Source organism: Scylla paramamosain, chromosome 11 (genome assembly GCF_035594125.1).
Source record: "Scylla paramamosain isolate STU-SP2022 chromosome 11, ASM3559412v1, whole genome shotgun sequence".
NCBI classification, from domain to species: domain Eukaryota; kingdom Metazoa; phylum Arthropoda; class Malacostraca; order Decapoda; family Portunidae; genus Scylla; species Scylla paramamosain.
Window position 1 is genome coordinate 10,136,459 of NC_087161.1, and position 23,542 is coordinate 10,160,000.

General features: G+C 39.6%; 1 protein-coding gene across 5 annotated transcripts in view; it reads right to left on the reverse strand.

Annotated features, from left to right (window-relative positions):
- The window catches only part of LOC135104933 (dipeptidyl peptidase 8-like), a 282,612-nt gene that overhangs the window by 173,583 nt on the left and 85,487 nt on the right, over positions 1–23,542 (reverse strand). For all 5 annotated transcript variants that reach the window (XM_064012719.1, XM_064012718.1, XM_064012717.1 and 2 more), the window contains exons 7-9: positions 18,676–18,849; positions 9,507–9,747; positions 4,335–4,482 (exon numbers count right to left, since the gene is read on the reverse strand). In XM_064012719.1, the coding sequence (XP_063868789.1) occupies positions 4,335–4,482; positions 9,507–9,747; positions 18,676–18,849 (563 nt within the window). The remainder of the gene's footprint in view (positions 1–4,334; positions 4,483–9,506; positions 9,748–18,675; positions 18,850–23,542) is intronic.

Sequence of the window (23,542 nt, forward strand, 5' to 3'; positions counted from 1 at the left end):
TACATGGAAAGAGAAAGAGAGAAAAAGTGAGAGGGAGAGAGAGAAAACATTATCTATATGGTGGTCTTGATTTTCAAATAAAGTAGAGTGGTACCTCGTAATTTGAAATTAATTGGTTCTTTTGGGTTGTTCAAACTGGGAATGTCTGAATTGGGAAGCAATTTATCTCATTCAAATTAAGGTAAAAGAATTAATCCATTCCAGGTCCCAAAATCCCCCATTTTTTCATTTTCATGGGTTTATGTTGTGCACTAAACACAGAATTGAATGAAAGGAACCTAAATTATAGAAAAAAAATAGTGAAAAAAAATATGAAGTTCCGTAAATTTTTGTATATAAAACAGCATTTGAATTATCCTGAAAAACACAAAAAGGTCAGTCTTCCTATTCATCAGATACAAAAACAATGACCTTAAATTTTTACACAAAATACCATTGTAAATAAACACCAACCATGAAATAATGAGTCATCAAAAGTTCCTAGCATCTTCAGTCTTGAAAACAGTTGTTGTAGTAAACACAATCTTTATTTTGTTCTCTCTCTCTCTCTCTCTCTCTCTCTCTCTCTCTCTCTCTCTCTCTCTCTCTCTCTCTCTCTCTCTCTCTCTCTTTCTCCTCCCTTTTCCTCCTTCCCTCCCTCCATCTATTCATCCTTCTCTCTCTCTCTCTCTCTCTCTCTCTCTCTCTCTCTCTCTCTCTCTCTCTCTCTCTCTCTCTCTCTCTCTCTCTCTCTCTCTCTCTCTCTCTCTCTCTCTCTCTCTCTCTCTCTCTCTGTGAAAGTAAGAACAATCCTGAGAATTGCTAAATAGAATAAAGCTGATAGAGAATGAAAATGGAATTATATGAGTGAGAAAGAGTGAGAAAAAATGAAGTGAAAATTACACAGAATGAATGAGGGGAGAGAGTCAGGTACTATTCCCTTGTCCCTGATCTCTGACAGATAAGGGGGAGGGGAGGCAACTGGGAGGGAGGTTTGAGACCAGATGAAAGAGGAAGAGTGAGGAAAGGAACAATGAGAGGAAGAGATATACAGGGAAGGACAGTGTATGGGCCAAGGAAGTGGAAGAGAGAGAGAGAGAGAGAGAGAGAGAGAGAGAGAGAGAGAGAGAGAGAGAGAGAGAGAGAGAGAGAGAGAGAGAGAGAGAGAGAGAGAGAGAGAGAGAGAGAGAGAGAGAGAGAGAGAGAGAGAGAGAGAGAGAGAGATATGGAAGGAGGGTGAGTGGGATAGATAGAGGGAGAAAGGAAATGGGGAGGGATATGGGAAATGGGCAGGGATGGGAGAGGGAGGGAAGGGGGAAGAGGAGAAGGAATGGAAGAGAAACACAAGAGGGACCAGTGACCAAGTGACATTGCCTGAACAGGTGTTTGCTCAATTGGAGGACCATGTTCAAACTAGAGGACAAAATTTATTCTCCAACCTTGTTCAAGTTGAAGGGCATTTGAATCATGAGGTATGACTGTATATCAAAAGGTTCATTACTAAAGATTTCCATATTTTATCACCAGCTACTCTTAAGAGGGGATAATACAGATGAGACATAGAGAATTCCACATCCCTTCACTTCATACATTTCAGGTACTTTTTACAAGGCATAAGGAATATCATACTAGTATTCTTCCGACAGCCATGGATTCTGCAGCTGTACAGCATTCCCTTACTAAAGGCTGTTAGTTTCATTTGGTAAATAAATAAGAAGAAAAACACAAGAGGGACCAGTGACCAAGTGGCATTGCTTGAACAGGCGTTTGTTCAATTGGAGGACCACGTTCAAACTAGAGGACAAAATTTATTCCCCAAGCTTGTTCAAATTGAAGGACATTTGAATCACGAAGTATGACTGTATATCAAAAGGTTCATTACTAAAGATTTCCATATTTTATCACCAGCTACTCTTAAGAGGGGATAATACAGATGAGACATTTTGAGAAAAGGAGAGAATCCCACATCCCTTCACTTCATACATTTCAGGTACTTTTTACAAGGCATAAGGAATATCATGGTAGTATTCTTCCAAATCAGCCATGGAATCTGCAGCTGTACAGCATTCCTTTACTAAAGGCTGTTAGTTTCATTTGGTAAATAAATAAATAATAATAGATAAATGGCTTGTTCCCTTCCTCCCATTCAATTCTTCATTGATATCACTTCTCATCACATTGTCCCATTCAGTTTTGCATTACGCCATTATCCACAAGTCCACTATGACTCTCCAAGGCATAAAAAAAGTGAGGACAGGACACAATGTAGGTAGACATAGTCCTATAATCAACCCTCATACAACAGGCCAATGTGTGGAACTTAAGTAATGATGCCGGCAGCTCTCAGTCATCACAAAAAAAAAAAAAAAAAATGCTAACAGTTTCTCCCCACTTGCAATGGAGAAAACAGTAAAAGCAAATTATAGGTAGTGAGCTGGCTACCTTCTGGAAGTGGTGCTGTGCTAACGTCCAACAAAAATACAGTGAAATGAACAGAGTTGACAAGAAATGAGAGACAGAGCAAAGCTTCCTTTAAGTCCTCCAGGGTATAAGTTGTGAAGACAATCTGTGCAATGATTACAGTCCTACAGAAGACTTGACCAAGTGACTGTAGTAATTGTGGAGTACAAAAACATATAGTCTCCATAAGAAAATATTGATCCGGGTCCCTGAAACATCACTGCAAGGGGATAGTAATATGTGTTAAAATATTGATCTGGGTTCCTGAAGCATCATTGCAAAGGAGAGTAATATGTGTTATCAAGACCAAATAATGCCAATAATCACTACATTAAGATTTAGTTTGCTCCCTTGATGACAAGTTGCAGTCTTTTGGGCAAGGATCTGGCTAAATTTTTCAAAAGTGAGGTTCTATATCCAGAACCTACAACTTGCACAGTTCTTGGATGATATGAGGCATTGAACTAACTGATACTGCAATTTGCAGGTCTGTTTTTCATTTCACACCACAAATTTTTAATAGGATTTAGGTCAGGTGAAATATCTGGCCACACATGGACTGGAATATTGTTATTCAGGAATTTCATCACTTTTTTTTGCTATATGGAAAGGGACAGCATCCTGCATAAAGTGCCCTCACTAATGAATGGGGAAAAAAGGCACTACATGATCCTCCAGTACTTTTAAATAATGTTCTCCATTCATAGGAGTGTTTTTGGGCAAAACATACCACCCTCTCCTACCTTTAGCCCATTGAAAGCCTCCTAACCATTACAGAATCAATGCGCTTGATGGTCTTCACAATCATTCTGACTCTCTTGGCTTCCTCACTGTCCTAGGTTGTGATATGATACATTTAAAGCTGCTTTTGTCCCAAAATACATTTTTCCTAAATCCCAGCTGTAGAGTCAGGTTATTTCTTCACAAAACACTCACATTGGTTCACTTTTTCAATAAGTGAGAATTTATTGCTGCCTTTCAAGAGGGCCTGTTCACTTGCTTTTGGACCCAATCCTGTAATGTCTACCAAGAATTGAGGATGACTTTCCTTCAACTTAATAGCAGAAATATGCAATTCTTGTCTACCTCATATCATAAAAACTTATCTGTCTTCCCAGTTGTCTTACGTGGACATCCAGGAGCAGAATTGCAAGCTGGTATTGCAACTGGAGAGAGACAGTAAACTTTGGTGAGGAGGCATTTGATGGTCCTTACTGACCTGCCACTATGCCTTGAAATTTCTATCCGAGATACTTTTCTTTATGAAGAAAAAGAATACGAGGCTTTTCCTATATAATATAGCTACCAGGAGCCATTGTAAAACTCTGGTAAGGAAAAAGGAGCTGGTAAAATAAGGGGGGGACAGAATTGCCAGCAGATGAGGAAGGAATGAGAATGAAACCTCTCTTATCAACATCCACAAGGGCAATGAGTAAGTGGGTGTGCATGCTATGCATTACAAGCTCAGATGTTGCCGGAATATGATGATTTTTGTCCTATGAAGTACAAGGTCAGAATTGTAAATAATGGTGACCCACCTCTTTCCCTCATTTCAAGGGCAACTAGAACAACATTTTTTGTGGAGGCAGTAACTATTTATAATCCACATAATAATTGCAACTGCCTGTGAAAAATTAGGATGATGATGTGCATAGTCAATAACTGATACTAAGGTGACTAATCATTTTTTAGTGAAAAACTAAAATGTTACTAATAGTTCTCACCCACACCTACATTTCAGTAAAGATTATATTACCAAAGAAAGGATGCTACACACGAGGTAAGGGAACTAAAGCCACAATACTTGATTCATTCGAATGTAAAATACTGTGAATGCATCTTCAAATTGAACATAACAATACAAACTGAGACCATTTCTGAGAAAAGAACCTTACCCTGGTCCTCAGGAGGTGGTGGGTCATCTGATGATAGCTGGTAAAGGAGGAGGTAGAGATGACGGAATCCAGACTCTTCACTGGCCCAGACTACCATACGCTGGGTGGGATCACTTTGGCTTGTCCACCAATACAATAAGTTGTGCACCTGTTGAACCATCAGAGAATATTAAAGTATAAATAACATAATCACATCATGAAGTATTATGCATAAAATTCTATGTACAGTTCCATTTACTGATGTACACACACACACACACACACACACACACACACACACACACACACATTTACACTTACATCACCACAGAGAATGGATGTGTTTACACTAGTTCAGCTAATAAACAAAAAACACTGTACTTACAGAATCACCACAAGCTTGAAGCCAATACATACACTGTAGACAAGTTATTTGGTGAGTTATGCTATCCTAGCTCTCCTGTCTCTAATTGCACAGAAGTTTACAACTGGATTATAACATAATTAGAATCAATATTTCTGAGAGTGGAGGGATGTCAAATAGATCTTTTATCAGGTTTGCTGATAATGACAGTGAACTAACAAGATAACTTATGAGGAAGCAATTCATTAATGAAGAAAAGTAAGTGAACTGTCAATAGGATCTACCACTTGGAGAAAAATGTGAACAGCTAGCAAAAAACAGAGATAAAAAGTATGTGAAAAAAAATTCCAAAAGGATAATGCACAACTATATAGTAAACAAGTATGAAGAAAAGAAGAAAGAGCTGCTTTTTTTCTTTTTTTTATGAAGGAAGGACACTGGCCAAGGACAACAAAAATCCAATAAAAAAAATGCCCACTGAAATGCCAGTTCCATAAAAGGGTCAAAGCAGTAGTCAAAAATTGATGAATAAGTGTCTTGAAACCTCCCTCTTGAAGGAATTCAAGTCATAGGAAGGTAGAAATACAGAAGCAGGCAGGGAGTTCCAGAGTTTACCAGAGAAAGGGATGAATGATTGAGAATACTGGTTAACTCTTGTGTTAGAGAGGTGGACAGAATAGGGGTGAGAGAAAGAAGAAAGTCTTGTGCAGCGAGGCCACGGGAGGAGGGGAGGCATGCAGTTAGCAAGATCAGAAGAGCAGTTAGCATGAAAATAGCGGTAAAAGACAGCCAGAGATGCAACATTGCAGCGGTGAGAGAGAGCCTGAAGACAGCCAGTTAGAGGAGAGGAGTTGATGAGATGAAAAGCTTTTGATTCCACCCTGTCTAGAAGAGCACTATGAGTGGAAACCCCCAGACATGTGAAGCATACTCCATACATGGACGGATAAGGCCCTTGTACAGAGTTAGCAGCTGGGGGGTTGAGGAAAACTGGCGGAGACGTCTCAGAACGCCTAACTTCATAGAAGCTGTTTTAGCTACAGATGAGATGTGAAGTTTCCAGTTCAGATTACAAGTAAAGGACAGACCAAGGATGTTCAGTGTAGAAGAGGGGGACAGTTGAGTGTTATTGAAGAAGGAGGGATAGTTATCTGGAAGATTGTGTCGAGTTGATAGATGGAGGGATTGAGTTTTTGAGGCATTGAACAATACCAAGTTTGCTCTGCCCCAATCAGAAATTTTAGAAAGATCAGAAGTCAAGTGTTCTGTGGCTTCCCTGCGTGAAATGTTTACCTCCTGAAGGGTTGGACATCTATGAAAAGACGTGGGAAAAGTGCAAGGTGATATCATCAGCATAGTAGTGGATAGGACAAGAAGTTTGGTTTAGAAGATCATTAATGAATAATAAAAAGAGAGTGGGTGACAGGACAGAACCCTGAGGAACACCACTGTTAATAGATTTAAGAGAACAGTGACCATCTACCACAGCAGCAATAGAACGGTCAGAAAGGAAACTTGAGATGAAGTTACACAGAGAAGGATAGAAGCCATAGGAGGGTAGTTTGGAAATCAAAGCTTTGTGCCAGACTCTATCAAAAGCTTTTGATATGTCCAAGGCAACAGCAAAAGTTTCACCAAAATCTCTACAAGAGGATGACCAAGATTTAGTAAGGAAAGCCAGAAGATCACCAGTAGAGTGGCCTTGACGGAACCCATACTGGCGATCAGATAGAAGGTTGTGAAGTGATAGATGTTTAAGAATCTTCCTGTTGAGGATAGATTCAAAACCTTTAGATAGGCAGGAAATTAAGGTAATAGGACGGTAGTTTGAGTGATTAGAACGGTCACCCTTTTTAGAAACAGGCTGAATGTAGGCAAACTTCCAGCAAGAAGGAAAGGTAGATGTTGACAGACAGAGCTGAAAGAGTTTGACTAGGCAAGGTGCAAGCACGGAGGCACAGTTTCAGAGAACATTGGGAGGGACCCCATCCGAGGGCATGGAAAACATCATTGCAAAGAATTTTAATAGGTGGCATGAAGTAGTCAGAGGGTGGAGGAGAGGGAGGAACAAGCCCAGAATCGTCCAAGGTAAACTTTTTAGCAAAGGTCTGAGCAAGGAGTTTAGCTTTAGAAATAGATGTGATAGCAGTGGTGCATCTGGCTGAAATAGAGGAGGGAAAGAAGAAGCAAAGTTATTGTAGATATTTTTGGTTAGATACCAGAAGTCACAAGAGGAGTTAGATCTTGAAAGGTTTTGACACTTTCTGTTAATGAGGGAGTTTTTGGCTAGTTGGAGAACAGACTTGGCATGGTTCCGGGCAGAAATATAAAGTGCATGAGATTCTGGTGATGGAAGGTTTAAGTACCTTTTGTGGGCCACTTCTCTATCATGTATAGCACAAGAACAAGCTGTGTTAAACCAAGGTTTAGAAGGTTTAGGTCGAAAAAAAGAGTGAGGAATGTACGCCTCCATGCCAGACACTATCACCTCTGTTATGCGCTCAGCACACAAAGACAGGTCTCTGACACGGAAGCAGTAGTCATTCCAAGGAAAATCAGCAAAATACCTCCTCAGGTCCCCCCAACTAGCAGAGGCAAAATGCCAGAGGCACCTTCACTTAGGGGGATCCTGAGGAGGGATTGGAGTGATAGGACAAGATAAAGATATGAGATTGTGATCGGAGGAGCCCAACGGAGAAGAAAGGTGACAGCATAAACAGAAGGAATAGAGGTCAGGAAAAGGTCAAGAATGTTGGGCATATCTCCAAGACGGTCAGGAATACGAGTAGGGTGTTGCACCAATTGCTCTAGGTCATGGAGGATAGCAAAGTTGAAGGCTAGTTCACCAGGATGGTCAGTGAAGGGAGAGGAAAGCCAAAGCTGGTGGTGAACATTGAAGTCTCCAAGAATGGAGATCTCTGCAAAAGGAAAGAGGGTCAGAATGTGCTCACTTTGAAAGTTAAGTAGTCAAAGAATTTCTTATAATCAGAGGAGTTAGGTGAATACAGCACAGGTATACAGCAGATAAATTTAGTTTGAGAGTGACTCTGTAGTCATAGCCAGATGGTGGAAAACTCAAAAGATTCAAGAGCATGGGCACGAGAGCAGGTTAAGGCGTTGCGCACATAAACGCAACATCCAGCTTTGGATCGAAAATGAGGATAGAGAAAGTAGGAGGGAACAGAAAAGGGGCTACTGTCATTTGCCTCAGACACCTGAATTTTAGTGAGGAAAAGAAGATGAGGTTTAGAAGAGGAGAGGTGATGTTCTACAGATTGAAAATTAGATCTTAGACCATGAATGTTGCAGAGGTTAATGAAGAAAAAGTTGAGGGGGGTGTCAAGACACTTAGGGTCGTCGACAGAAAGGCAGTCCGACCTGGGGACATTTATGGTCCCTTCCCCAGATGGGGACTCCGAGGCTGGCGTAGGAGTTGCCATGATGATTTTGAAATTTTTGAATGAAGGGTGTGTGTGTTATTAATTGCTTGTAGTTTTGTGTTGAGGAAGACAGTTGTCTTTAAAGGGCAGGCTGTGACTGCCCCCTTGTGTTGTGAGACACAAAGGGAAACGTTCAGTGAGGTCACAGCTGGGTTTAATGATAAGTTCACAGCACTCCCTGAACAGTGCTTTAGACCTCACTGGGAGTAAGGTCTAAAGCACTGTTCTTTGTGTCTCACAACACAAGGGGGCTAGGAATCATAGATGTACATCTACCAAGAAAATTAGTGAAACAACAGCAAAACACAAAATATGAAAAAAGAAACACTCTTCAGAAAAAAGTTCTAAAGAACCTGAAGAGTCTAATCTAATAAAGTCATCAAAATGATTGAGAATGTAACCACATGTGGGTGGGGATCCCCTGTATCATTAGGTTAACAATACATAGGAAATGCCTGCACCAATATGATCACAGGATGGTGCAATCAAATTTATCCACTCATTCATTATCATGGACATCATAACTGCTTAGTCATCACAATCATTTATTACAATTTTCATTTATCCTTATATATACATTAATCAATTATTTAATTACCAGACTGCCATTATATCTGTATTATTTCTTATCACAGTTGTAACTACTTAAGTAAAATATCATTTCATTAATGATATGCATCACACATTGTGGTGTCAGGCCACATGCCTGAAATTCTTGATTTATGAAATTTCAAAAGCACCCAGATGAAAGGAGAAGCCAGCCTGAGAGCAAACATGACATGTCCATTGTGTTGTGTGCGCACGAAAGATGTAATCTCAAACTTTTCACAATACATATGTATTGAAACAAGATATTTAAACACAGTGGCACTCTTGTCAGTAAAACTCATTATTGTTACAAGTATCCCATAACAAGTAAAAACAAGGAGTGAGCGACTCTGTGCTGGCTTTCCAAGATTGCATTTCTGGCAAGTGAAAGGTTAGGAATCCTACCATTATGAGTGTAGCTGCTACCGTGAAAGGACCAGAAATTATCCACTCCACACAATAGGGGATAAACAAGTTGAGAGAAAACAGAAAATAAAATCTGTATATGGGAAACTGTTTCATCATTCTTTTGAAAAGTAGATTTTATGTTTACAAGCTTAGCTTTTTATCATATATTGACAGCTCTCCAATTTTCATTATTTGATTATTTATTCACACACACAAGTTACTGTTTGTTCCCACTGCACTCACAAAGCTACAATTTAATTAATAATTTACAACAGAAGCTATTTCAGAACTTTTGATCACGCCTCACACTACTGCACCATATAATCCTCTTACTTTTATGATTGATATAGAATTTTATATATAAGTAAACTATGGTGAACAATGTATACTAACATCAATCCATGTATTGGAGTGTTGAGAAATCATCAGATGAGGGGCCATGTGAGGAGCTGATTGGGTGGTTGCAGTGGTAGTTGTAGTAGAGGTGGTAGTGGTCATAGTAGTTGTGGAGATTGTAGTGGCACTATTGGTAGTAGAGGTGGAGGGAGATGAGTTGATCCCCGTGAAAGAAGACAAGGAGAGCAGAATAAGCTCCAACTTCTGTTGTCTCCTGTCCAACAACTGACACCATATCCTGTTGAAAAGGAAAAAGAGAGTGATGATAATACTGAAAGAAGTAAAAGAGATGGATATGAGGAAGACAATAGGACCAGTTGATATGGAGGGATGAATTCCAAGAATGTACAAAATAGACAAGACCAAAATTAATTTTTTTTAGCTGAAAGATATAGCTGAGGATCATATGAGGCACATATCGTGCTGTTATATAGAAAGAGAACAAACAGGATATAGGACTCAATCATCTAAATTACAGACCAATATTCCTGACCAATATAGTATGCATACTTGAGTGATGAAAAAAAAAAGATAGCATAAATATTTTCAATACCAAAAATAGAATTTAGGCTTAGAAATAGATTATGCAACACTTCTCTTTTACAGTGGCTGCCTGACACCCCCCCCAAAAAAAAAAAAAAATTCATACGAGAAAAATCTTCAGACACAAGACCATGAGCAGATTCAACTTGTAACACCTCATTACCAGGACAGACACATTATGTAATTATGCTAAGTTGAGTAATATACTGCCCTTCCTTATGTTTAGAGACTTTTCTCGATCTTAATCCTTTCACCATGATATGAAACAATTAACAGCATCAGAAGTAATGCATTGAATCTTTATAAGCATCAATAAGAAAAAAGGTGATTAAAAAGAATAGATTTTGCAATTTCTACCCAGCTTAAAGATTGGAGGTTGCTGTAGAACAAGCAAAAATGTCTTAGAATAATTAGTAATTGAGGAAAGTTGTACCAAATAGGAGTAAAAGGGTTAAGTCCTCTCACCTACCAAGATCCATCAAGTATCATATTCAATAAGGAAACTGCCACCAGATTAGAGAACAACATATATTCTGAAAAGTTTTAGTAACCACATACTATCCACAGTCTTCTGATGATAGATAACAGAGGACAGTAGTTACAGAAAGTATATATCTATAAGTGTGGATGTTTTTATCCCTTAATAATTATCATTCCAGAGTGATTCTCCAGTCACCTTGCTATGACTATCTCTTTAAGGAAATGAATACATAGCTGCAACACTAAACTGGCCTTTCTTTTGAAAATTCATCTTTCATTACATACTCTTAAGTTTTTTTTTGTTCAAGTTCTGGGCATGTGAAAAAGTAAAAATGAATAAATAACCAAATCATGAAACTGGAGAGCTGTCAATATGTGATAAAAGCTGATCCATACAAACACAGAATAGAATTATAGAATCATACATTTCAAAGGAGTGATGATGAAGTTTCCCAAATACATTTTTTATTTTGCATTTTTTCTCGACTTGTTTATCCTTCATGGTGTGGAGTTGACCATATCTGGTCCCTTCATGACAGAACATACACTCACATTCATAACATGCACACACAAGGCCAGAATTCCTAACCTTTCACTCCTGCCAGGTCACAATGCCATATTTATTCACTGATAGGTAGACAGAGCTACTATGTAAAAGAACACAGACCATTCTGTCTCTGCACAGCCCAGTATTCAAACCCAGAACCTTTTGGTTAACTGTGCTGACCACTAAAACCACTGATACACAAATTATTTAATAGCATCAGATGATCCAGCACTTCCTTCACTTTAGATAAAAATCATAAGAGGAAGTCCAAATTTCCCATGCACACCAAACTACATTACACACTTCCTATACTTATGGAACTAGGAGGTACAGGTGATCATGAATGGCAAATTTCCATATACATCTGACACATCAATTGAAAATCCTCTCAAATCACAAAAATACACCAACAGTAATTCTTCACATAAACTGTACTTAATAAAACATTTCTGGTGCCTGACAGCAGAATGAGTGACAAACTTTACTACTCTAATTTGCCAGCTCATGGATAAAAAGTGAAAGTAAAAGTAAGTAGAAAGTGCAGCAAAGAACCTTCAATGCCAAAAGTAAGATGGCAAATAGTCATTCTAGCCTCTCGCCAATCTTATTCTTCAACTAAATGTAACATCATGTTTAATAGAAGTTTTTGATAGGGAAGTTTACCTCCCAATACTTTTGTATTTTACTATTGTCTCATTAAACTATATCAACTCTGTCTTTCAATATCCACCTGTCCTTCCTACAGGAAGTTTGCCTAAATTTATTAAGTTACAGAAAAGGGTGAGCACTCTAACTCTCCAAACTTTCAACCTCTTGAATCTATCTTTAAGAGAAAGATGTTTACATATCTGACATTGCATATTGCACAAAATCACAAACGAGAGGTGTCTCACTATGCAGTGGCACCATTGTACCATGGCATTGTGAAAACAAACAAATAATGAGGCATCACATTACTGCAGCACTGCCACATCTATGGCACAGCACTGCCCTGATAGATCATGCCAGTGCATATATATACATGTATTCATGTCCGAATAAATAAGCAGACGTGTGTCCGGACACAGTTATGGTTAGATATTGATGAGTTTGGTTTTTTAATATCCATATAATGGCAAGATTATTGTACATTAATTACTGCATAGGTCAACTTACAATCAGACTGTCATATCTGACCATAACTGTGTCCAGATAAAATTTACAACCACAGTCATAATCGACTGCGGCTGTAAGATGACAATGAACTGTATAGGAAGATGGGGATAGCAGTGATTTCTGTTTTGTGCTTTGAGTGACTGATAATTGAAAGATTTAGTGACTGAGGTAACATGTTTTTCAGTCATCAGGATATCTATTTTGGTAACAAGATGATGCAAGCTTGACTGCAAACTTATGATAGTGTGTGTGTGTGTGTGTGTGTGTGTGTGTGTGTGTGTGTGTATTTACCTATTTACTTACCTAGTTGTGCTTTATGGGAAAAGAGCTATGCTCGTGCTGTCCCATCTCCATATCTTTTAATTTCCAACTTAGCCTTTAATCCATGTATACTTTCTGCATTTACTATCTCCTCATCCAGACTGTTCCATACATCAATACTTCTAAATGGGAAACTATACTCTTTGACGTCTCTTCTACAAGCACTCCTCTTCAGCCTCTTCCCATGTCTTCTAGTGTCCCATGTATCCTGCACCATTAAATCGCTCCGGTCCACCTCCTCTACTCCCTCATATGCTTTATATATCGCAATCAAGTCTCCCCTTTCTCTCCTCTTTTCCAATGTTGGTAGATGTAGCCTTTCCAGTCCCTCTTCATATGACAAGTCCTTGATACTTGGTACCATCTTCGTAGCTGCTCTCTGAACTCTCTCCAACTTCCTTATATCTTGTATGGCAACCACACTACTGCTGCATATTCTAGTCTAGGTCTTATCAGTGACACGATCATCTTCCTGACCATCTCTTCATCCATACATGCAAAGGCCTGCCTTATTCTTCTCAACAAGTTATAGGTTTCTCCTGTAATTTTGCTAATGTGTCTCTCCGAGGTCAGGTTCCCAGTCACTGTAACACTGACATCCTTTTCCTCTTCTGCTCCACTAAACCTTACACCATTCAACACATAATTTCCTTTTACTCTTCTTGTACTTTTTCCAAAATCTATTACCTTACACTTCTTTAAATTACATTCCATTTCCCATCTATAACTCCACTCTGATATCTTGTTCAGGTCTTCTTGTAACGTTCCACAGTCCTCTGTACTCTCAACTTTCTTTAGCAACTTTGCATCATCCGCAAAAAGGCTCATGTAGCTGTTCACACTCTCCGTCATATCATTTATATAGACTGCAAACATGATTGGTACAAGTACTGACCCTTGGGTTACTCCACTTATGACTTCCCTCTATGATGATTTTTTATCTTTTACCACCGTTCTCATTTCTCTGTTTGTCAAGAAATTTTCCATCCATCTCACCAGGCCCGCCCTTAGCCCACCTTTATGCTTCAACTTCCACAACCATTTCCTGTGTGGCACTTTATCAAAGGCCTTCTTCAGGTCTAAATAAACACAATCTGCCCATCCATCTCTTTCTTGCATTATAACCACCACTCTAGAATAAAAACTCAGTAAGTTTGTAACACAGGATCTCCCTCTCCTAAATCTAAATTGTTACTTTATTATCACTTCATTTCCTTCTAGGTACTGCATCCATTTATCCTTCACCAATCTTTCACACATTTTGCACACCACACTTGTTAGAGACACAGGTCTATAGTTTAAGGGCTCCTCTTTAATACCACCTTTGAAGACTGGCACTGTGTTGGCTCTCTTCCATTCAATTGGGACTCTGCTTTCAATTAGGGAGCTTTCAATAATATTATGTATTACCCATGTCAACTGCTGATTGCATCCATCCTGACACTCCATCAGGTCCAGGGGCCTTCCTAACGTCTAGTCCCTCCACCTGTTTCTGGACATCCTCTTCAGTAACTTGGATTTCCCCCAGACCCATTTTCTCACTCATCTCACTCTGCCACACAAATGTTTTCTCTTTTGTGAATACTGATTGAAAACTCCTGTTCATTATCTCTGCCAATTCAGCCGGATCCTCACACATTTGACCATTCACCTTCAATCTGCTTATTCCTTCTTTATTTTTCATTTTGCTGTTCACATATCTGAAGAATAGTTCTGGCTCCTCTTTGCATTTGTCCATAACATCTTTCTCATATTTTTTCCTTTCTTCTCTAATAACCCTTACATATTCATTTCTTGTACTTATGTAGTTTTGCCATAGCTCCTGCGTATTTTTCCTCCGCCATCTATTCCATGCCATTTCCCTCTCCTCCCTATCTATTTCACATCTTCTATTATAACATTCATTGTTATATCTTCTCTTTGTCTATACTTTTGGTACATATCTTTTCACTCCCTCTTCATAAATATTGATGATCGTAATCCTCTTCTTCCATTTATTAGTTGTAAGTGTAGGCCTTCCAGCAAGCCTTCTGCCTTTTCCACACTCTCCACCCTGATACCCTTTTTACCAAGCATCATCACTTCACCTCCTTTTCCACATCTGTTACACTTTCCCCCTCCTAAATTTGGTGTTTCTGAATCTCTTAGTTTAGTTTCTACCATTGCCATGATGTCTGGTTCATTTGCTTTTATAAATTCATTCACTTCATCCATCACTAAAACTAAACCATCCACATTAGTGTATGCCACTGTCCATGTCCCTCCCTCTCTTACAGCTGTGCCTCTTCACAGCTGTAAGAGAGGGAGGGACATGGACAGTGTGTGTGTGTGTGTGTGTGTGTGTGTGTGTGTGTGTGTGTGTGTGTGTGTGTGTGTGTGTGTGTGTGTTTTTTTTTTTTTTTTTTTTTTTTTTTTTATGTAGGAAGGATACTGGCCAAGGGCAACAAAAATCTAATAAAAAAAATGCCCACTGAAATGCCAGTCCCTAAAAGGGTCAAAGCAGTGGTCAAAAATTGGTGGATAAGTGTCTTGAAACCTCCCTCTTGAAGGAATTCAAGTCATAGGAAGGTGGAAATACAGAAGCAGGCAAGGAGTTCCAGAGTTTACCAGAGAAAGGGATGAATGATTGAGAATACTGGTTAACTCTTGCGTTAGAGAGGTGGACAGAATAGGAGTGAGAGAAAGAAGAAAGTCTTGTGCAGCGAGGCCGCGGAAGGAGGGGAGGCATGCAGTTAGCAAGATCAGAAGAGCAGTTAGCATGAAAATAGCGGTAGAAGACAGCTAGAGATGCAACATTGCGGCGGTGAGAGAGAGGCTGAAGACAGTCAGTTAGAGGAGAGGAGTTGATGAGACGAAAAGCTTTTGATTCCACCCTGTCTAGAACAGCAGTATGAGTGGAACCCCCCCAGACATGTGAAGCATACTCCATACATGGACGGATAAGGCCCTTGTACAGAGTTAGCAGCTGCGGGGGTGAGAAAAACTGGCGGAGACGTCTCAGAACACCTAACTTCATGGAAGCTGTTTTAGCTAGAGATGAGATGTGAAGTTTCCAGTTCAGATTATAAGTAAAGGACAGACCGAGGATGTTCAGTGTAGAAGAGGGGGATAGTTGAGTGTCATTGAAGAAGAGGGGATAGTTGTCTGGAAGATTGTGTCGAGTTGATAGATGGAGGAATTGAGTTTTTGAGGCATTGAACAATACCAAGTTTGCTCTGCCCCAATCAGAAATTTTAGAAAGATCAGAAGTCAGGCGTTCTGTGGCTTCCCTGCGTGATATGTTTACCTCCTGAAGGGTTGGACGTCTATGAAAAGACGTGGAAAAGTGCAGGGTGGTATCATCAGCATAGGAGTGGATAGGACAAGAAGTTTGTTTTAGAAGATCATTAATGAATAATAAGAAGAGAGTGGGTGACAGGACAGAACCCTGAGGAACACCACTGTTAATAGATTTAGGAGAAGAACAGTGACCGTCTACCACAGCAGCAATAGAACGGTCAGAAAGGAAACTTGAGATGAAGTTACAGAGAGAAGGATAGAAACCGTAGGAGGGTAGTTTGGAAATCAAAGCTTTGTGCCAGACTCTATCAAAGGCTTTTGATATGTCCAAGGCAACAGCAAAAGTTTCACCAAAGTCTCTAAAAGAGGATGACCAAGACTCAGTAAGGAAAGCCAGAAGATCACCAGTCGAGCGGCCTTGACGGAACCCATACTGGCGATCAGATAGAAGGTTGTGAAGTGATAGATGTTTAAGAATCTTCCTGTTGAGGATAGATTCAAAAACTTTAGATAAGCAGGAAATTAAAGCAATAGGACGGTAGTTTGAGGGATTAGAGCGGTCACCCTTTTTAGGAACAGGTTGAATGTAGGCAAACTTCCAGCAAGAAGGAAAGGTAGATGTTGACAGACAGAGCTGAAAGAGTTTGACTAGGCAAGGTGCAAGCACGGAGGCACAGTTTCGGAGAACAATAGGAGGGACCCCATCAGGTCCATAAGCCTTCTGAGGGTTTAGGCCAGCGAGGGCATGGAAAACATCATTACGAAGAATTTTAATACGAGGCATGAAGTAGTCAGAGGGTGGAGGAGAGGGAGGAACAAGCCCAGAATCGTCCAAGGTAGAGTTTTTAGCAAAGGTTTGAGCAAAGAGTTCAGCTTTAGAAATAGATGTGATAGCAGTGGTGCCATCTGGTTGAAGTAGAGGAGGGAAAGAAGAAGAAGCAAAGTTATTGGAGATATTTTTGGCTAGATGCCAGAAATCACGAGGGGAGTTAGATCTTGAAAGGTTTTGACATTTTCTGTTAATGAAGGAGTTTTTGGCTAGTTGGAGAACAGACTTGGCATGGTTCCGGGCAGAAATATAAAGTGCATGAGATTCTGGTGAAGGAAGGCTTAAGTACCTTTTGTGGGCCACCTCTCTATCATGTATAGCACGAGAACAAGCTGTGTTAAACCAAGGTTTAGAAGGTTTAGGACGAGAAAAAGAGTGAGGAATGTACGCCTCCATGCCAGACACTATCACCTCTGTTATGCGCTCAGCACACAAAGACGGGTCTCTGACACGGAAGCAGTAGTCATTCCAAGGAAAATCAGCAAAATACCGCCTCAGGTCCCCCCAACTAGCAGAGGCAAAACGCCAGAGGCACCTTCGCTTAGGGGGATCCTGAGGAGGGATTGGAGTGATAGGACAAGATAAAGATATGAGATTGTGATCGGAGGAGCCCAACGGAGAAGAAAGGGTGACAGCATAAGCAGAAGGATTAGAGGTCAGGAAAAGGTCAAGAATGTTGGGCGTATCTCCAAGACGGTCAGGAATACGAGTAGGGTGTTGCACCAATTGCTCTAGGTCATGGAGGATAGCAAAGTTGTAGGCTAGTTCACCAGGATGGTCAGTGAAGGGAGAGGAAAGCCAAAGCTGGTGGTGAACATTGAAGTCTCCAAGAATGGAGATCTCTGCAAAAGGGAAGAGGGTCAGAATGTGCTCCACTTTGGAAGTTAAGTAGTCAAAGAATTTCTTATAGTCAGAGGAGTTAGGAGAGAGGTATACAGCACAGATAAATTTAGTATGAGAATGACTCTGTAGTCGTAGCCAGATGGTGGAAAACTCGGAAGATTCAAGAGCGTGGGCACGAGAGCAGGTTAAGTCATTGCGCACATAAACGCAGCATCCAGCTTTGGATCGAAAATGAGGATAGAGAAAGTAGGAGGGAACAGAAAAGGGGCTACTGTCAGTTGCCTCAGACACCTGAGTTTCAGTGAGGAAAAGAAGATGAGGTTTAGAAGAGGAGAGGTGGTGTTCTACAGATTGAAAATTAGATCTTAGACCGCGAATGTTGCAGAAGTTAATGAAGAAAAAGTTGAGGGGGGTGTCAAGACACTTAGGGTCGTCGACGGAAAGGCAGTCCGACCTGGGGACATTTATGGTCCCCTCCCCAGATGGGGACTCCGAGGCTGGTGTAGGAGTCGCCATGATTTTAAAATTTTTGGAGTGAAGGGTGTGTGTGTTATTAGGTGCTTGTAGTTTTGTGTGGAGGAAGAGAGTTGTCTTTAGAGGGCAGGCTGTGACTACCCCCTTGTGTTGTGAGACACAAAGGGAAACGTTCAGTGAGGTCACAGCTGGGTTTAATGATAAGTTCACAGCACCCCCTGAACAGTGCTTTAGACCTCACTGGGAGTAATTATCGTTTCGGCAGGTGTCTACTGGTGTGTGTGTGTGTGTGTGTGTGTGTGTGTGTGTGTGTGTGTGTGTGTGTGTGTGTGTGTGTGTGTGTGTGTGTGTGTGTGTGTGTGTGTGTGTGTGTGTGTGTGTGTGTGTGTGTGTGTGCACTTCAGAAGAAATAAAAGTGAGAGAAAAAAATGGAAGGAGGAAGCAGAAAAAAGATGTGGAAATAACAAGGAGAGGTCATGCAAGAAGCAGTGTGAGAATGATTAATAAAGGAGGAAATATGAGATTTTGGAGGGTGGCAGGTTGTGACCAAGAGCGAAAAAAACATTGCCTGCCCAGTCCCATACTAATGCTTCTCTATGAGCAAGACTGTATATTTACTATAATTACTGTAAATCTGTAATTTCTGGTTGAGATTTACAGGCAGAGAATTTTTTACATCAAATGTAAATACTCACTGTTGCCCATTAGGTACCCATCCAACCCGTACCAAGTACTCGTGCCATGGTGCTAGTTGCTTGAGATCGTGACGTAGATGGCGTGTGGTGACACAAAGTTCCCCAGCAGTTCCTATCTCTACTTCAAGGAGTCGTAAGGTGGATTCTGCATTGGCCAGGCCAGCGCGAGGGAATCTGTGATAGAAATAACAAAGAGAGTAGCTTTCCTCATCTTCAGTAAATATAGCATGAGAAAAATTATAATGAAAATGTGCATCATGAATAAAAAAAAAAAAACTGCAAATTGTGAGAAATAACAGGCCACCAATGAAACCTCTACTATCTTCAAAGCCTTAAAGTATTTCCAGACCTACAGGTATCCAGAAAGAAAACTGAAATACACAGTGGATGGATCATCTACAGAACTGCACCAAATTTTGTTATGTCAGGTTTTGCACAACTGAGTATCTTTTTAAATATTTCCATGATTTGCCTTTCACAAAAAAAAAAAAAAATCACACTTTAGTAACCTCCTGACACTGAGCAAATGCACTCACATGAATCCATGCACACACACAAACACATACTTGAGAGGTCACAGAAATTAACTAAAAAGACATCAAGAAATACAGCTCTCCACATACAGCAATAGAAGTTTGGAATGATCTGGATATATGACCACCCATTATACCAGCATTATAATGGGTATTCCGTATTGGATGTGTAGCAACACTCATTCATCATCTATTGAGGTATTTTCCTTGTTTTGAGAGGAAAAATTCATGCTAAAAAGATCAAGTTTCCAACCATGTCCATCCATCAACCGTCCTATAAGTCCAATGTCTCTGAGACAATATAATATAAAAAAGATACATAAGAATTATAATACATCCAAGACATTATTGCCCAAGTTAAGAAGTGACAGACCACACATACCACAAAGAAAAGCTACACAAGTCCACCAAAGGGAGATACAGATTATTTACATAAGTGAGATAAATAACTAAACAAAAAGTTAAATAAACAGAAAGAAGGGATGATAAAACTTTAATGCAAGAAATATTTCAGTAAGGACAGGAAACAAAATTTTAACCCATTCAGCCTGGGAGATTCAAACTGCTCCAGGCCCAGTACCCAGGGTATCAGCCACACACACACCAACTTTGAAATGCATCATCCACAATCTCTTATATGATATCCTTTCTTGCCAAGAGTAATCACTTAATTAGTTTGTATTATACACCATTAGATTTCTGAATCAATTTCACATGTTACTGAATATTTCACATTTCACATCAATATTATAAAGTTTCATTTAAAAGAAAAATGACTGTGTGTGTGTGTGTGTGTGTGTGTGTGTGTGTGTGTGTGTGTGTGTGTGTGTGTGTGTGTGTGTGTGTGTGTGTGTGTGTACACCAAAGATTATCTTATTTTATCACCATCCTTTCTGAGATGAGAGAGAGAGAGAGAGAGAGAGAGAGAGAGAGAGAGAGAGAGAGAGAGAGAGAGAGAGAGAGAGAGAGAGAGAGAGAGAGAGAGAGAGAGAGAGAGAGAGAGAGAGAGAGAGAGAGAGAGAGAGAGAGAGAGAGAGAGAACTGATTCTTCTACAAATCACATGCAAACACACACACGAGAGAGAGAGAGAGAGAGAGAGAGAGAGAGAGAGAGAGAGAGAGAGAGAGAGAGAGAGAGAGAGAGAGAGAGAGAGAGAGAGAGAGAGAGAGAGAGAGAGAGAGAGAGAGAGAGAGAGAGAGAGAGAGAGAGAGAGAGAGAGAGAGAGAGAGAGAGAGAGAGAGAGAGAGAGAGAGAGAGAGAGAGAGAAACTGATAATTCTTCACCAAATCACATGCAAACACACACACACACACACACACACACACACACACACACACACACACACAGTTGACAAAAAGAAATATATAATTGTCTTTGGGGTTAAGGAAATTAAGGAAATCAACAAAGCAGTAAGAGAGAAAGAGCTGAAAGAGATAGTAAACAAAGTGGTGGGAGAGGTACAAGAGGAGGGAAGATACTGGTTGATGAAGTGGAAGAATACCACAGAGTTGGGAAATTTACAGGTGAAGGGCACAGACCCATAAGAATAAAATTTACATCATAGAAGGAAGCTGAGTAGGCTCTGACAGGGGCTTGGAGATTAGCTAAAGATGAGGTAATAAAAAACATATGGCTGAGAAGAGACTTAAATGAAAAGGAAAGAAAAGAGCTAATTAAAATAAGGAAGGAAGTAAAGGCAAAAAACGAGGAGAGATCAGAAGAGCAGGAGATATTCTATTGGAGGGTGTTGGACATGAAAGTAAGGAAATGGTACCTGACCAGGAGGGAGAACAGGGAAACAAGCTAAGGAGAAAAAAGGGCATTTTGAAGGTAGCTTACACAAATATTAGTGGACTCATCTCGCAATTACGGGAATTAAATGTTTTATTTAAATGAGAAAAGTCCTGATATAATGGGCATCACAGAAACAAAATTATATGATGAGCTAGAGGTAAAGAACATTGGGCAAAATCAATACAATTTATGGAAAAGAAATAGAACATATAAGAAAGAGGAGTGATGTTTCTCATCAAGAAAAGCTTAAAGGTGGTTGAAATAGAATAGGGCAACAGATTAGCTGAGGCAATAAAAATTGGAGTAGAAAATACACAAGGTAAAAAGAGGCAATACATAGTGATGTACATACCACCAAAAACCAATGCCTGGTCAAATGAAGAATATGAAATAATGATAAAAGACACAGTGAACTGGACAGAGAAAGTGCTACAGGGTGATAAATTGATCATGATGGGAGACTTTAACTGTAAGGAGGTGTGTTGGGAACAGTGGTACACAGAGGGAACAGAATCATCTTGGGGAAATAAATTATTACAGCTGGCAATGGATAACATATTAACTCAATGGATAAAAGGAGATACAAGATTTGGAAAAGATGGAGAAACATCAAGACTAGATTTGTTATTTAGTAAGAAACCAGAAGGAATTGAGAATGTTCACATAGGGTGTCCATTAGCCAAAAGTGATCATGCTACCATAGAATTCAATATAAATGAGGAAATAGAGAATCAAAGGAATGAAGAACACCATGCTAGGAGATTAAACTACTGTAAGGCAGACTTTGATAACATGAAGTTTTTTTCAAGAGGAGAGATGGGCTAGATTCCATAAGGCTACAGAGGTCCAAGAGAAGTGGAATGAATTTCTTAAAATATATAAAGAAGGTGAAGAAAAGTTTGTGCCTAAAAAGCAGACAGTAATAGCTGGTAAAAAAGAGTGGTTTGATAAAAGATGTGAAGCAGCAAGAAGGACGAAAGAGGATGCATGGAAAAAATGGAGGAAAAGTAAAAGAATTAACCTGTGGAATAATTACAAACAAGCAAGGAATGATTACGTGAAGATTCTGAGGGATGAACAAAGACAGTTTGAAAAAGATATAATAGACAGGTATAAACATGAGTCGAAACTCTTCTATAGATATGTGAATGGTAAACTGAAAAGCAAAGTGAGTCTAGGAAAGCTAATGGTAGATGGAGTGGTTTATGAAGACCCAAAAGAGATGGCAGAAGTGATGATAGGAGCTTTAAGGAAGTTTTTACAAAGAAAAAGGAATTTATAAGGCCATTGTGCACACCTGAAGATGAAAAAATAGAGGAATTTCAAGTAACAAAAGAGGAAGTTGATGAAATCATCAAAACATTAGAAGTAAGAAAGGCCACAGGACTGGATGGAGTATCAGGATGGGTAATAAAAGAATGCAGTAACCAGCTTAGTGATAAATTACATACCATCGTATGTACCTCTATTAATGAAGGAATGGTTCCACAGGATTGGAAAAGGGCAAACATCGTACCCATATTTAAAGGAGACACACAAGACCCACTAAATTATAGACTGGTTTTGCTGACGAGTGTGGTTGCAAAAATATGTGAAAGGATAATAAAAAACAAATGGATCAAGTTTTTGGAAGATAAGGACATTCTCACAACTTGTCAATTTGGCTTTAGAAAAGAGGGATCTTGTGTCACTAATTTATTATGCTATTATTCAAGAGTGATTGATATCATACAGGAGAGAGATGGTTGGGCAGACTGTATTTATCTAGATTTAAGAAAAGCTTTTGATAAAGTGCCACATAATAGACTGTTGTGGAAGCTGGAAAAGATAGGTGGTGTAAATGGAAAAAATGTGCTGAAATGGATAGACGATTTCCTTAAAAACAGAGAGATGCGAACAGTAATTAGGGACCAGGCATCAGTGTGGCGCCCAGTATTAAGTGGGGTCCCTCAAGGGTCAGTGTTGGCACCAATAATGTTTGTGGTGTATATAAATGATATGGTGGAGAATGTATCCAGCTATGTGAGTCTTTTTGCTGATGATGCAAAACTTATGAGAAGAGTGAAGGGAATGGAAGATTGTGAAGAATTACAAAGAGATATAGACAAGGTGTGGGAGTGGAGTAACAGATGGCAAATGGAATTTAACTCTGGTAAGTGTAAAAAGATGGAATTTGGAAAAAGAAACAGAAGGTGTAGCTATAACTATAAGATGGTAGATGAAACAATAAATAAGATAACAAGAGAAAAAGATCTGGGAGTAATTTTCTCAGAGAATTTATCATCAGAAAAACATATTAACAAGGTAACAGGTGAAACTCTCAGCCTAAGAAACATAAGAGTTGCCTTTGCTTATCTGGATATAGAAATGATGAAAATAATCACCACAATGATACATCCAAGATTAGAATACGCAGCGGTAATTTGGTCACCACATGAAAAAAAGCACATAAGAAAGTTGGAAGGAAAACAGAGAGCAGCAACAAAGATGATAACAGAATTGCAAGATTTGTCATATGAGGAGCAACTAGCTAGAATGC